At 24.1% G+C, this 11,753-nt stretch overlaps 7 protein-coding genes across 7 annotated transcripts, besides 1 other annotated feature; 4 read left to right on the top strand and 3 right to left on the bottom strand.

Annotated features, from left to right (window-relative positions):
* Nucleotides 1–222: 222 nt before the first annotated feature.
* EHI_193690 (uncharacterized protein) lies at nucleotides 223–1,326 on the bottom strand (the record flags this gene model as incomplete). The annotated part of the gene is made up of 1 exon (XM_001914229.1): nucleotides 223–1,326. The coding sequence occupies one exon, from the start codon at nucleotides 1,324–1,326 to the stop codon at nucleotides 223–225; it is 1,104 nt and encodes a 367-aa protein (XP_001914264.1).
* A 20-nt stretch (nucleotides 1,327–1,346) lies between these two features.
* On the top strand, nucleotides 1,347–1,742 carry EHI_193680 (uncharacterized protein; the record flags this gene model as incomplete). Its single annotated transcript, XM_001914228.1, has 1 exon — nucleotides 1,347–1,742. One exon carries the CDS (start codon nucleotides 1,347–1,349, stop codon nucleotides 1,740–1,742), a length of 396 nt encoding a protein of 131 aa, XP_001914263.1.
* Nucleotides 1,743–2,618, top strand: EHI_193670 (uncharacterized protein; the record flags this gene model as incomplete). The annotated part of the gene is made up of 1 exon (XM_001914227.1): nucleotides 1,743–2,618. One exon carries the CDS (start codon nucleotides 1,743–1,745, stop codon nucleotides 2,616–2,618), a length of 876 nt encoding a protein of 291 aa, XP_001914262.1.
* Nucleotides 2,619–2,743: 125 nt separating this feature from the next.
* On the top strand, nucleotides 2,744–3,823 carry EHI_193660 (deoxyuridine 5'-triphosphate nucleotidohydrolase domain containing protein; the record flags this gene model as incomplete). Its single annotated transcript, XM_001914226.1, has 1 exon — nucleotides 2,744–3,823. The coding sequence occupies one exon, from the start codon at nucleotides 2,744–2,746 to the stop codon at nucleotides 3,821–3,823; it is 1,080 nt and encodes a 359-aa protein (XP_001914261.1).
* A 39-nt stretch (nucleotides 3,824–3,862) lies between these two features.
* On the top strand, nucleotides 3,863–4,522 carry EHI_193650 (uncharacterized protein; the record flags this gene model as incomplete). The annotated part of the gene is made up of 1 exon (XM_001914225.1): nucleotides 3,863–4,522. One exon carries the CDS (start codon nucleotides 3,863–3,865, stop codon nucleotides 4,520–4,522), a length of 660 nt encoding a protein of 219 aa, XP_001914260.1.
* Nucleotides 4,523–4,530: 8 nt separating this feature from the next.
* On the bottom strand, nucleotides 4,531–6,129 carry EHI_193640 (uncharacterized protein; the record flags this gene model as incomplete). The annotated part of the gene is made up of 2 exons (XM_643661.2): nucleotides 4,531–5,525; nucleotides 5,589–6,129. The coding sequence occupies 2 exons, from the start codon at nucleotides 6,127–6,129 to the stop codon at nucleotides 4,531–4,533; spliced, it is 1,536 nt and encodes a 511-aa protein (XP_648753.2).
* A 137-nt stretch (nucleotides 6,130–6,266) lies between these two features.
* EHI_193630 (uncharacterized protein) lies at nucleotides 6,267–7,160 on the bottom strand (the record flags this gene model as incomplete). Its single annotated transcript, XM_643662.1, has 2 exons — nucleotides 6,267–6,859; nucleotides 6,953–7,160. The coding sequence occupies 2 exons, from the start codon at nucleotides 7,158–7,160 to the stop codon at nucleotides 6,267–6,269; spliced, it is 801 nt and encodes a 266-aa protein (XP_648754.1).
* Nucleotides 7,161–9,278: 2,118 nt separating this feature from the next.
* Nucleotides 9,279–10,378: a repeat region.
* The last annotated feature ends 1,375 nt before the right edge of the window (nucleotides 10,379–11,753 follow it).

The following is an 11,753-nucleotide window of genomic DNA, read 5'->3' as shown; positions in this document are numbered from 1 at the left end:
TGGAAAAGTTTAAATGCATCATTTAAAACACAAGTAGCAACAATTATTATTTTTAAAGGATATTCTAAAGAGAATTTTAGTTATATTTTTCGACAAACAGCAGCAAATTCAAGTGGAACAGTAGCATATTATCTTTATTTAGGAATGGATAAGAAACAAGTATTAAAAATAGATAATTTAACAGGAGATGTTAATGTTATTAAAAAATAATTGAATTAAAAATTAAAGTGTGATTTTTAAATATTTTGAAGTATCATCATCATGAAGAGGATCTGGATGATATTTTCCACCACACCATGTAACATTTTGTTTTCCAACATTAAATTTCCCACATCTACCATCTTCTTCTGACCAATCTTTAACACATACCCATATATTTCCTAAACAATTAGGAATAACTTTTCCATTAATTAAATGAACAATTGCTATAGCATTGATTTTTCCACCAAAGAAAGAATAATTATTTAATGAAGATAATGAAGTATAAACTAAAATAAAAGAATGAAGATTGAAAGCATTTGGTTCATTATGTGATGATTGTTTTGTTGTCTTCCCTCTTTTTGTTCTTCCAAGTGCATTAAGATCATTAATTGAATCTTTTAATCCAACAGTATATTCTTTTTTAACTGTTTTTCCAACTGACCCATAAAATTCACCAACATTAAATTGATTTTTCTCTGATGATGATTTTCCTTTCTGAATAATAATTCTTCTTTGAAGTGTAATAATAATATTTGATACTAAAAGATCAATAGTATTTAATGATGATTCATTCTCAATTAAATAAAATAATCCATTTCCATTGAATAATTGAGAAGAATTAAATTGAGTTAATTTTGATATGATTGTGTTATTTATATTATTAATTGATGGTTCTATTGAAGCCTTAATAACTTTAAAATTTGTAAGTGCGGTTAATAAAGCATTTATTCTTGTTTCATTATCATCAATATATTTCTTTACTTCTTGTTTAATTGCTTCATACATATTACCATGTTTATAATCAGTTACTGAATTTGGAATAGTTACATAAACTAAATTTAAAAATCTAGGAGCACTAGTTAAATTTGATGAAGATTTCATAAATAGTTTAATATAATTTCTTATTTTTGATTGTGAAGAAAGATTTATATTTGTATTGTCTGAATGAAAAGATAAATTTTGTGAATGAGGATAATCATATGAATCATATGAATCATCCATTACTATAGATTCACTAGAATCAGTATCACTTACCATTGATTGACTTGAACGTATTGGTCGTGCTGGTTTTCGATGGATTGTGTTTGATTCACTAGTAGACATCCTAATTGGTTTGGTATTCATCTATAAATAATTAGATCAATATGACACATTTATATTGTCAACGATATTTCACTATAACAAGAGAAAATGCAATCGCAGATTTTAAAACATATAAATGGATAATAAATTTACCATGGGAATTTATTACATCAGAAAATTATCCTAAAACAATAGAAGTAATGAATTTTGTATATTTTAATTTGAATGGGCAATTAGATATTGGAGTTAGTTGTCATGCTTCATTTAATTATGATTCACCAGAAAATGATCAAATGATATGTTTTTCAACATATGGAAATATGACACCAAAACATTTCAATATTAATAAAAATATAACAAGAATAGAAATATGGTTTAAAGATTATAAAGGAAAGAGTATTTTCCCAGTTGGACTTTGGGATGAATATTTTATCTTAGAACTTAATTTACATTATTAAATGGAAGCAATTGGTTCAAAATATTTAAATAAAAATAATATTTTAACAACACGTTATTTCAACAACAACACATTTTATCTTGATACAATTAAAACAACAGATGGAATAACAACAATTAATGTTAAGAATATAACAACAAATGAAGAAATAGATGAAATGAAAGAGAAAATGAAAGAAACAAATACATATATTAATGATATTCGAGATGATGTATCGCAATTATCAACATTAAATACAACAAATATGAATGAAATTAATAATTTAACAACTCAATTAATATCTTTATCATCTCTTGTTAATACTTCATTATATTCACCATTTTATTCTAATGAAGAAGCATTATTACAAATGACATCTTTAACATCTTACATTAACACAGAAATATCAAAAAATACAACAATTAAACAAGCAGATATAATTAACACAATTGGAATTAAAGATTTGAAGAATATTACATACACATTTCCTTTATCAACATTAATGTCATGGGGAACTGATTCATCAAAAACTTTTAAAAATACAAGTACTGATCATAAAATGTATATCTTTCAATTTATGTTTATGATAAATACTGATACAGATCCACCAAAGAAAACAAAAATTTACTTTAATTCAAATAGAATTGATTCAGGAAATTCATCTACTATTAAAAAATTAGAAGATTATGGTGAATATTATAGTAATGGATATATGATATTCACGACTAAAGAATATGTTAGTACTGTTGGAGTATATATATTAAATTATATTGATGGAACACTTACATATAAAAATGCAGTAGATATAGTTCAATCATCACCAAATCAAAGTTTTTGTTATTTTATTGATTCGAAAACACCATTTGATGTTTGGAATGATGACGAAATAAAGAGATGAACAATTTTATTTAAATATAACTGAGTTATTCTTCATTTATTATGAGTTTTTGTTAATATATAGGATAAAACCTCAATTTAATTAGTATTTAATGCACTCCATCTGATTACTTTCATTCGTAGATAATGAATAAGCGTAGTGGCATAATTGTGATAAGTGGAAGTATAGGAGTTGGAAAAACAACAACAATACAAGCATTAATTGAATATTTTAATAAAGAGAATGTAGGAATAATAGAAGAATATATTGATTATTCACCTAGAATTGGAAAAATGTTAATATCAGATGTAGGGAATGGAATAGAAAGAAATTACACATTACAAAAATTTATTCTTCAATGTTATGAAGAACAATTAAAAAATAATAAAAATAAAAAAGTAATAATTATTGAACGACATCCTCGTGAAGCAATTGAAGTATTTTGTGAAATAGATAAAACAATGACAGAAAAAGAAAGAGAAGAAATTACGAATAAAATATATTTAATAGAAAAAGAATACCAATTAGAATATAATAAATATAATACATATTGTATTTCAACTGATTATGCAACTCCAAATATTATAGCAAGAAATATCTTTACAGAATGGATAAAAAGAGAAAATATAGAAAATGAAACATTTCATGTATTTTTATATGCTAATGAAGAAAATCAAAAGAAAAGAATTATAAAAAGAAATAGAGGAGTTATTTCAGAAATGAATTTTTATTATGTTAATCAAATTAATACTCTTTATAAACATTATTTAAATGAACATTTTACTTCTAAAGAAAATAATGAAGAAACATTATTTATTAAAAAATTACATAAAGATGCAATTATTCCTACAAGAGGAACAGAACAATCAGTAGGTTTTGATTTATATAGCATTGATGATAATATTATTTATCCACATGATAGATGTTTAATTTCTACAGGAATTGCTGTACAAATTCCACATTTCTGTTATGGTAGAGTTGCACCACGTTCATCATTAGCAATTAAATATGGAATTGATATTGGAGGAGGAGTTATTGATGAAGATTATAGAGGAGAAATAAAAGTAATAGTATTTAATCATTCAAATACTATATATAAATGCAAGAAAGGAGATAGAGTTGCACAACTTATTATTGAAAAAATAAAACAATGTAAAATTGAAGAAGTGAAAGAAATAAGTGAAACAATAAGAGGAGAGAAAGGATTTGGATCAACAGGTAAATGAATAATTTTTGATCTTTTTAATTTCATTTAAAAATACAGTATGGAAAATAAAATAATCATTAGTGGAGGAATTGGGACAGGTAAAACAACAATAATAAAAGCATTAGCAAAATACTTTAATCCAGATGAAGTAGGAATAATAGAAGAACATGTCCGATGGGATGAAATAAATAAAGTACTACAAACAACAAGTAAAGAAAATTCAAATAAAAAGAAACATCTCATTGAAATACTTAAAGAATATTTAAATGATTATGAAGAACAAATAGAAAAGAAACAAAATAAAAGAATAATACTTATTGAAAGACAACCAATTGAAGTAATTGATACATTCTGGGATCCAGAAGAAACAGATGATTTATTAAATACTCAAGAAATCAAAATATTAAAAGAACAAGCAAATAAAATAATTACTAAATATATAATAAAATATGAAGAACAAATAGAAGGAATAATGAGAACAAATGAATTATTAACACCAAAAGCATTAGCATCAGAACTATTTTCTAAATGGTTAACAAGAAACTCTCGTTTATCACGTTCATCAATTTATCTAATTTTTCTTGGTGTTAATGATAAAATAATAACTAAAAGAATGAGCACTCATCCATTAAAACCAGAGATACGGTATGATATGAATAATTTATATCTTGAAACATATTCTGCTAATTATCTAAAATATTATAAAGAATTGAATTAATTTTAATTTTAATCTGTTCCTGTTTTTTCTTTAACAAAATATTTGTTATTACAAATATATTCACATCCTCCTTGAACAGTACATCTCCAGAAACAATCTTGACATACAAGCATAATTGGACATCTATCATTTATATCTTCTGTCCATGGATTTTTCAAATAGGGATGAAGTTGTTTAAATGGTAATACTATCACGGCTTCTGTATTTAATATTTTATATAACAAACAATAGTACTGATATGGATCGTTTTTAATAAGATTGAACAATAATAATGGAGATAAGAAGTATCTTAAAAACAATTTTATCTCTAGATAAAAAGAAATCAAATATTTGTTCTTAATTTGTTTAAATTTGGTATAAAAGGTTAATTCAAATCGTCCAATTCCACTTATTATAGGAGTGGTGTATAATGAATATCCGTTCCATAATGTGGAATTACCTTGTGGTGGACTAGCTTTAGCAATTGTTAATTTATCTGATACTTCTATTCCATTAGCTGTAAAGAAATATCCAAATAGAATAGGATCAAAATATGCAACATCTTGTATAGAATAAGAATACTTTTGTTTATTAGTAGGATTATCAACTGGATAAGTCTTCTTGGTTCCATTCATTTTAATATATCTCATTAACTTCCTTTTAGATATCTGTTGGTCTAATTTATCTGTAATTGTAATTCCAGTCTGAGTTGAATCTTGATTATTAGTTATCTCATCTACCTTATCTTCTAAATAAGGCTTAACATAGAATTTAAATGGCTTTGTCATATCATATACTTTATAAGTCTTAGGCTTATTAGGTCCATAATCAAAGTTCTTTAATTTATATCTAGTATCTTTACATGTTAATGTATAATCCATACTTTCTGGATCAGTTGGTAATTCCATTGAATAATAATTATCTTTTTCAAATAACACATGCATATTAAATGTTACTTGTGGATAATATGGTAATCCAGTAGCATATTTATCATAATCAAATGCATTTAAACGTTGTACAGGATCTATAACAAGATTAACAGTACTTCCACCCGTTCAAATAACTTGACTTGAATTAGTAGCAATACTTTTAGGCATATAAGGTAAAGCAACACTCGTTTTAACCTTTGGTATCCATTTAACCTTTACTCCACTAAATTTCCAATAATCATACATATCACAATAAGAATCCCATAGATTTCCCATTACATTATGATCTAAATATGGATTCCATGCTACAAAAATAGGTGGTGATAATGCTATTTGCTCTGTTCTTAAAATACTATTAGCAGTATCTACAGACTGCACAGTCATAAATTTCTGTCCAAGGATATTAAAATCTAATACAGCTTCTTGAACAGGTACAGCAATTCCATTATTAGAAGGATAAGCAGCCATAGTCAATATTTGTGGTAAACTATCTCTCTCAGGAATAGCAATAAACTCTACTATTGAGCAAACAAGCTTACTCTTCAATTTAACAGTATTTGGTTGTGATAACAACCGGCGTCGTCTATAATATCTTCTTCTTTTTCTATATACACGTCGTTTATATACACGCCTACCACGACGAACAGTAGGTCTTTTAGAAGTCTTTCTTCTTGTTGTTCTCTTCTTTAAACGAGCCATATGAGAATTATTAGAAAATGAGGTTTAAATACGTGGTGAATCATCACACTCTATGAGTTTTAAATGAAAAATAAATGAATTATTCATAAAATAAAAATAGAAACTAAAAGAAATAGAAAAAGAATTAGTTAATTAAACTAGTCAAGAGTCACACTCTTCCAAGTGAAGGAGAGAGAATCTTCTTCAGACATCATCTCCCACTCATCAAACCTTCTGGCAATAGCAGCACCATCAGGTCCTTCAAAGCACTCAGCCAAGGAATAATTAGAGGTTACAATAAATTGAAACCTTGGCTCTAATCTGACAGAACCCCCTTTTATTTCAGCTCTAAAAGGGTATCTGTCAGCCCAAAGCTTAATATGATGGACGAGGAGTTTACAGACTTGAGGGTCCAAGTCTTCAATAAGGACTATCTCCTCTCCATCATAATTATCCCACCATTTGTTGGAAAGTTTCTCATAAATTCTATAACCTCTAGACTTTGCATACTCTCTGACAAGACGAGACTTTCCCGTGGCAGATGGACCATATATCCAGGCATTTTTTGAAGATAGTTCACTGTCATAAACAAAATCAGTCTTTGGAATAAATCTTTGGAAAAATCGTTCATATCTACAATACATCAAGCACGCACTATCAATAGTTCCATTTTTAGCTTCTTGGACCATCTGTTTGAAGGTGTCACCAATACCGGTATGAGGAGCAGTGCCATCCTCATAAATAATGTTTCCTTCTTTAATTACATATTCCCGGGCTTGCTGAAAAGTGCCTCGAACAATTTGAATATTAGCTCTCGGGAAAATTCTTTTAATGGTAGATCAACGTTTGGCTGCATTAAACAACACTAAGCAGTGGATATGAGGAGTACCGGTAGTTGGAGCAATTTCTTGGGCAATAATGATATATTTATAATCCAAAGCCTTAAGCGAATATATTTCATTACTATTTGGGTTATTTATAGTAATAAAATATCTTCTGGCTTGGGTAGCAGCATTAGCAACAGGATCAGCAACAAGTGCGACACGCGACATGTGGATTGGTAATATATTCTAATAAAACAGAATAAACAAATAAATAACAAGAAACAAAGAAATAACAAGATAGAAGTGACATTAAGAAATAAAAAGGAATGATAAATAACAAATAAATGAATAGAAAGAAAATGAGAAGATGATAGAAAGAATGAAATGAATAAATTAAAAAGAAAAATAAGAACTTAATAATAAATAAGAGATGTAATAAAATAATAAAATAATAAAAAGAAAAACTTAAAAATCAACAAAAATGGGAATAACACAATCAACATCAAATAACAAATCAAATGACAAAATAAAAGAAATAATCAAACAAATAGAAGAATTAACAGAAAAAAGAATAAACAATATACTATTTGATTCAGATAAAGACAATTGGAATAAAAATACATCAGTATTTAATCAAAGAATAATGAATAAAGAACATATAATAATTATTATTGAAGATTCAGAAGGAAATAAATTTAGAGGATATGTTAATGAGAAAATTGATAAAGTTAATGGTGGTTATGTAAATGATTCAAAATCATTTTTATTTTCATCAGAATCAAAAGGAAGAATTGAAGGAATGAAGAAATTTAATATCGAACAACAACAACGTGCATTTTATTTATATAATCAAACAGATAATTGTTTATTTGAATTTGGATATGGATATAGAGGTGATATTTGTGTTTATAAAGAAAATTATAAAACAAAATCATGGTGTTATCAAAATTCATTTAAATATAAAGGAATTGAAAATGCACTTTGTGGAAAACAATATCCATATCGTTTCACACCAAAACGAATCATAGTAATTGAAATGAAATGATTCAATCTTGATTAATTGAAAATGAAATAAAAAAGAATAAAAACAAAACAATGAAGAATATGAACATTTCATTCATCTGCCAATGAATGAAATGGTGAAATAAAAATTTACATAATTCAATGTTGATTTATTTTATTTCATTTAATGAAATATTCACACCCAATGATTGTGTTTTTAATAAATAATAAAAGAAATAAGAATGAAAGAGAAATAAGATAAAATGAATAAACAATTTATTTGTATTATTTCATTGAATTAAATCATTATGAATCAAATGAATAAGATAATAGAAATAATAATAAGAAACAAATAAAGAAAAGATAAAATACATCAACATATTTATGTTATTATTTCTTATTTCTTTATTTTATTCATTCTTATTTTCTATTTAAACAATAATAATCAAAACATAATAAGAAAGATAAATAAGAATAACACAACATAAAATAAATAATAATAATAATAAAATATACAACAAACATGAATAAACAAGAAATGACAAATGATAAAAGAAGAACTAAATAAAATAACACCAAGAATAAAGAAAATAGAATGAAACGTAAATAAATAGAAATAAATTCAGTGATGATTAGAAAAGAGGAAATGACAAAAAGAAGAAATGAATGATGATTATAAAAGATAAAAATAAAATAATAAATATAAAATCAAAACTAAAATAACATAATAATATAATAACAATATCATTGATTTTATCTTATTTTATTCTTATTTTATTTATCTTCTTTCATTATTTTTATTCTTCTATTTTATTAAATGAAAATGAATGAGAAATGAATAATGAAAATCAGAAACAACACACAAACAAACATTAATACAAAATGAAATAATGAAATATCAAATAATAATTGAATATGATGAATTAATTTAATAAGAAATATAATAAATAATAATACAAAGAATGAAATAAAATAATATGAAATAATAATAAGAAAATAAAAAGATATAAATGATATTAATAATAAATGAAATTATATATAATATAATAATAATGAATTATTCATTCATAAAATAAGAAATAAATAAATGATAATTGAATGAGAATAATTAAATTGATGAAAATTAAACATCAATTAATTCAATTTAAATAAAAGAATAAAGAATAGAAAACCAACATTCTCATTAATTCAAAACTAAATAATAAAAGAAGAAGAAACAATATTAAAGTATAAAGAAAAAACTATTCTCATCTGAATAAAGAATAACAGAAAATAAATAATATCATTTATTTATCTTCATTTTTATTATTGATTGTTGTATTTTATTATTTATTTGTTTTGTCATGAATTAATTAGAACAGTAATGTACTACTGTACCAGAGAAAGTGAAATAGGAAATAACATATTAGATAGATGGTACAGTAAGAAATGAATATGGAATAGAATTAAAAAACATTAATTCATAAAATAAATGAAACAAAAATAGAAGAAATAATAAATGAAGGGATAGAAAAGAAAAAAGAAAAAGAAGTAGTAGTAGAAATAAAGAAATTAATGATAAATACATCAAAAAATGGAAGTGTCATCAAACAAATGGATATTTTAGAAGATGGTTCGAGTCAAAAGGAGTAGATAAAACTACTACAGTGAAAGCATGGAAGTCATTCAATATTAAAAAGAATGCATTTCTACAATTAACTAAAATGCAAGATGGAGCAATATTTTGTGGGTATAAGAAAGCAAAAATAATGAAAAATGAAAGATTGAAATACTGCCCACTATGTAAAGACAAGATAGCAACAGTAGAAAACATTTTACTATCTTATATTTATCATAAAAAATCACAAATAGAAAAACATGACCATATTGGTATTATAATATTGATTAATAAGAAAATATACAGGAAATAATCAATATAAAAAACCTCCATATGAAATAGTGTTCAAATATAAAGACATCACAATGATATGGAACAAACAAATAATGCCTAAAAGTGAATGACAATATCACAAAATACCAGATATATATGTATTAGATAAAAAGAATAAAACTAGTCTATTATTTGATATGACTATTGTGGCTGATCACAATATTAATGGAGCGTATTTGAAGAAAATGAATATGTATAATGAATTAAAGAATATTCTAATGAAAATAGAAAAACTAAAAGATGACAAAATAATTCCAGTAGTAATATCAGTCAATGAATTAATAAATAAAGAAAGTATTAGATTAATTAAAGAAATAAAAATTGAAATTGACATCGAGAAAGAAATTAAAAACCTTGTCATAAAAAACATGATGGATGTCATTGAATACTGCTTCAATCACAACCAAACATACTCTATAGAGCTACAAGAAGAAAGCTCATTGATGTGGTTAATCTTCCCTAATCCAGAAACAATAGAAACTATTTCTGTTAATACTTAATTAATTAAATTTTATTTCATATTGAAATAAATCTGATTTGAATATTATTTTATTTAAATATCTTTTCTATTTATTATTAAATACTTTTGTCAAATAATATTTCTATCTATATTATTCGTGCTTAGTATTTCTTGTCTTGTAATGTTAAATTATTCTTCATTTCTGAAATGTTGAATTTTGGACATTACGTTATATTAAAGTTATTTTTCTTTCTTTCTTTTTTCTTTAAATATTCTTTTTTTTTTAACCCTTTTTTTAATAGTATTTTTATTATTATTTTTTACTATTTTTTCTTTTTGTTTTTCGTTTTTTATTTTAAATTATTTGTTTTATTTATTTTTTTATATTTTTCTGCTTTTATTTCTCTTCTTTGTATCTCCATTACAACATTTAGTTCTTCTATTCTCTTTGTTTTTCTTTACTTCTTAACTAATGTGTTGTACTTTTATATTTGACTTCCTTGTTTTGATATTATTTATATAATTATCACTGTCATGTTTTAGTTGATAAGAAAAACATCTTATGTTAATTTCATTTGTTTGGTTTATCTTATCAACTCTTTTCTTATCATTTGTTGAATTATTTCTTTCACTTCTTCAAAATAAAAATAAAATGTAGTGTATGTTATTTGTTTTCATTTGAATTGCAATGAATGTTCATAATTCTCTTATTTTTATTCTGTTTATTTTTGTTGTTATAATTCCATTAATATTTGTTTGTTTTGTATGTAAATGAATTATAGTAAATGAACAATGTTTCATTTGACTTGTCAGAATATTAAATAATGAAATGAATAAAATATACTTTTAATGACATTTATTTGATTAAGCTAATTGATTAATCCCCATCAATTATAATTTGAATAACAAGTATTTATAAGTAATTACACACTATTTATTGTATAATAATCGTTAAATAATGTTCTTTATGTAAGTTTATCTCCTTTGGTAATAATTTGTTATTTTTATTTCTTTAATTAATTTCTCATTCAAAATCTTTTACTTTAATATCATTATTATCACATCAATTTTTCATTACATTGTCATAACAATGATATTATTGGATTTATAATAATCTTTTGTACTGTCTTGATGTTGTATTAATGTATTTTGTTATTTTACATCATCAAATTTCTTATTATTACACAAAGAATACAAGTATTTTTCATTTATCTAACTTTTTATTATTCATAATACTACATAAATGTTTTAACAAGACTTTTAATAATTAATATGAATAAAATAGATTATCAATACAAAAATAAATGTAATAATGAAATATATATAAATACTTAATGAAATTTGATTTTAGTCATCAACACTATCATTTCTGGTTTTGTTTATATCATCATTTTCATTATATTCATTATTCTTTTATTTTATTGTTTAA

Source organism: Entamoeba histolytica, genomic scaffold (genome assembly GCF_000208925.1).
Source record: "Entamoeba histolytica HM-1:IMSS scf_1104750519201 genomic scaffold, whole genome shotgun sequence".
NCBI lineage: Eukaryota > Evosea > Mastigamoebida > Endamoebidae > Entamoeba > Entamoeba histolytica.
Note: the sequence above shows the minus strand (reverse complement) of the source record. Positions and strands in the feature narration are given on the sequence as shown.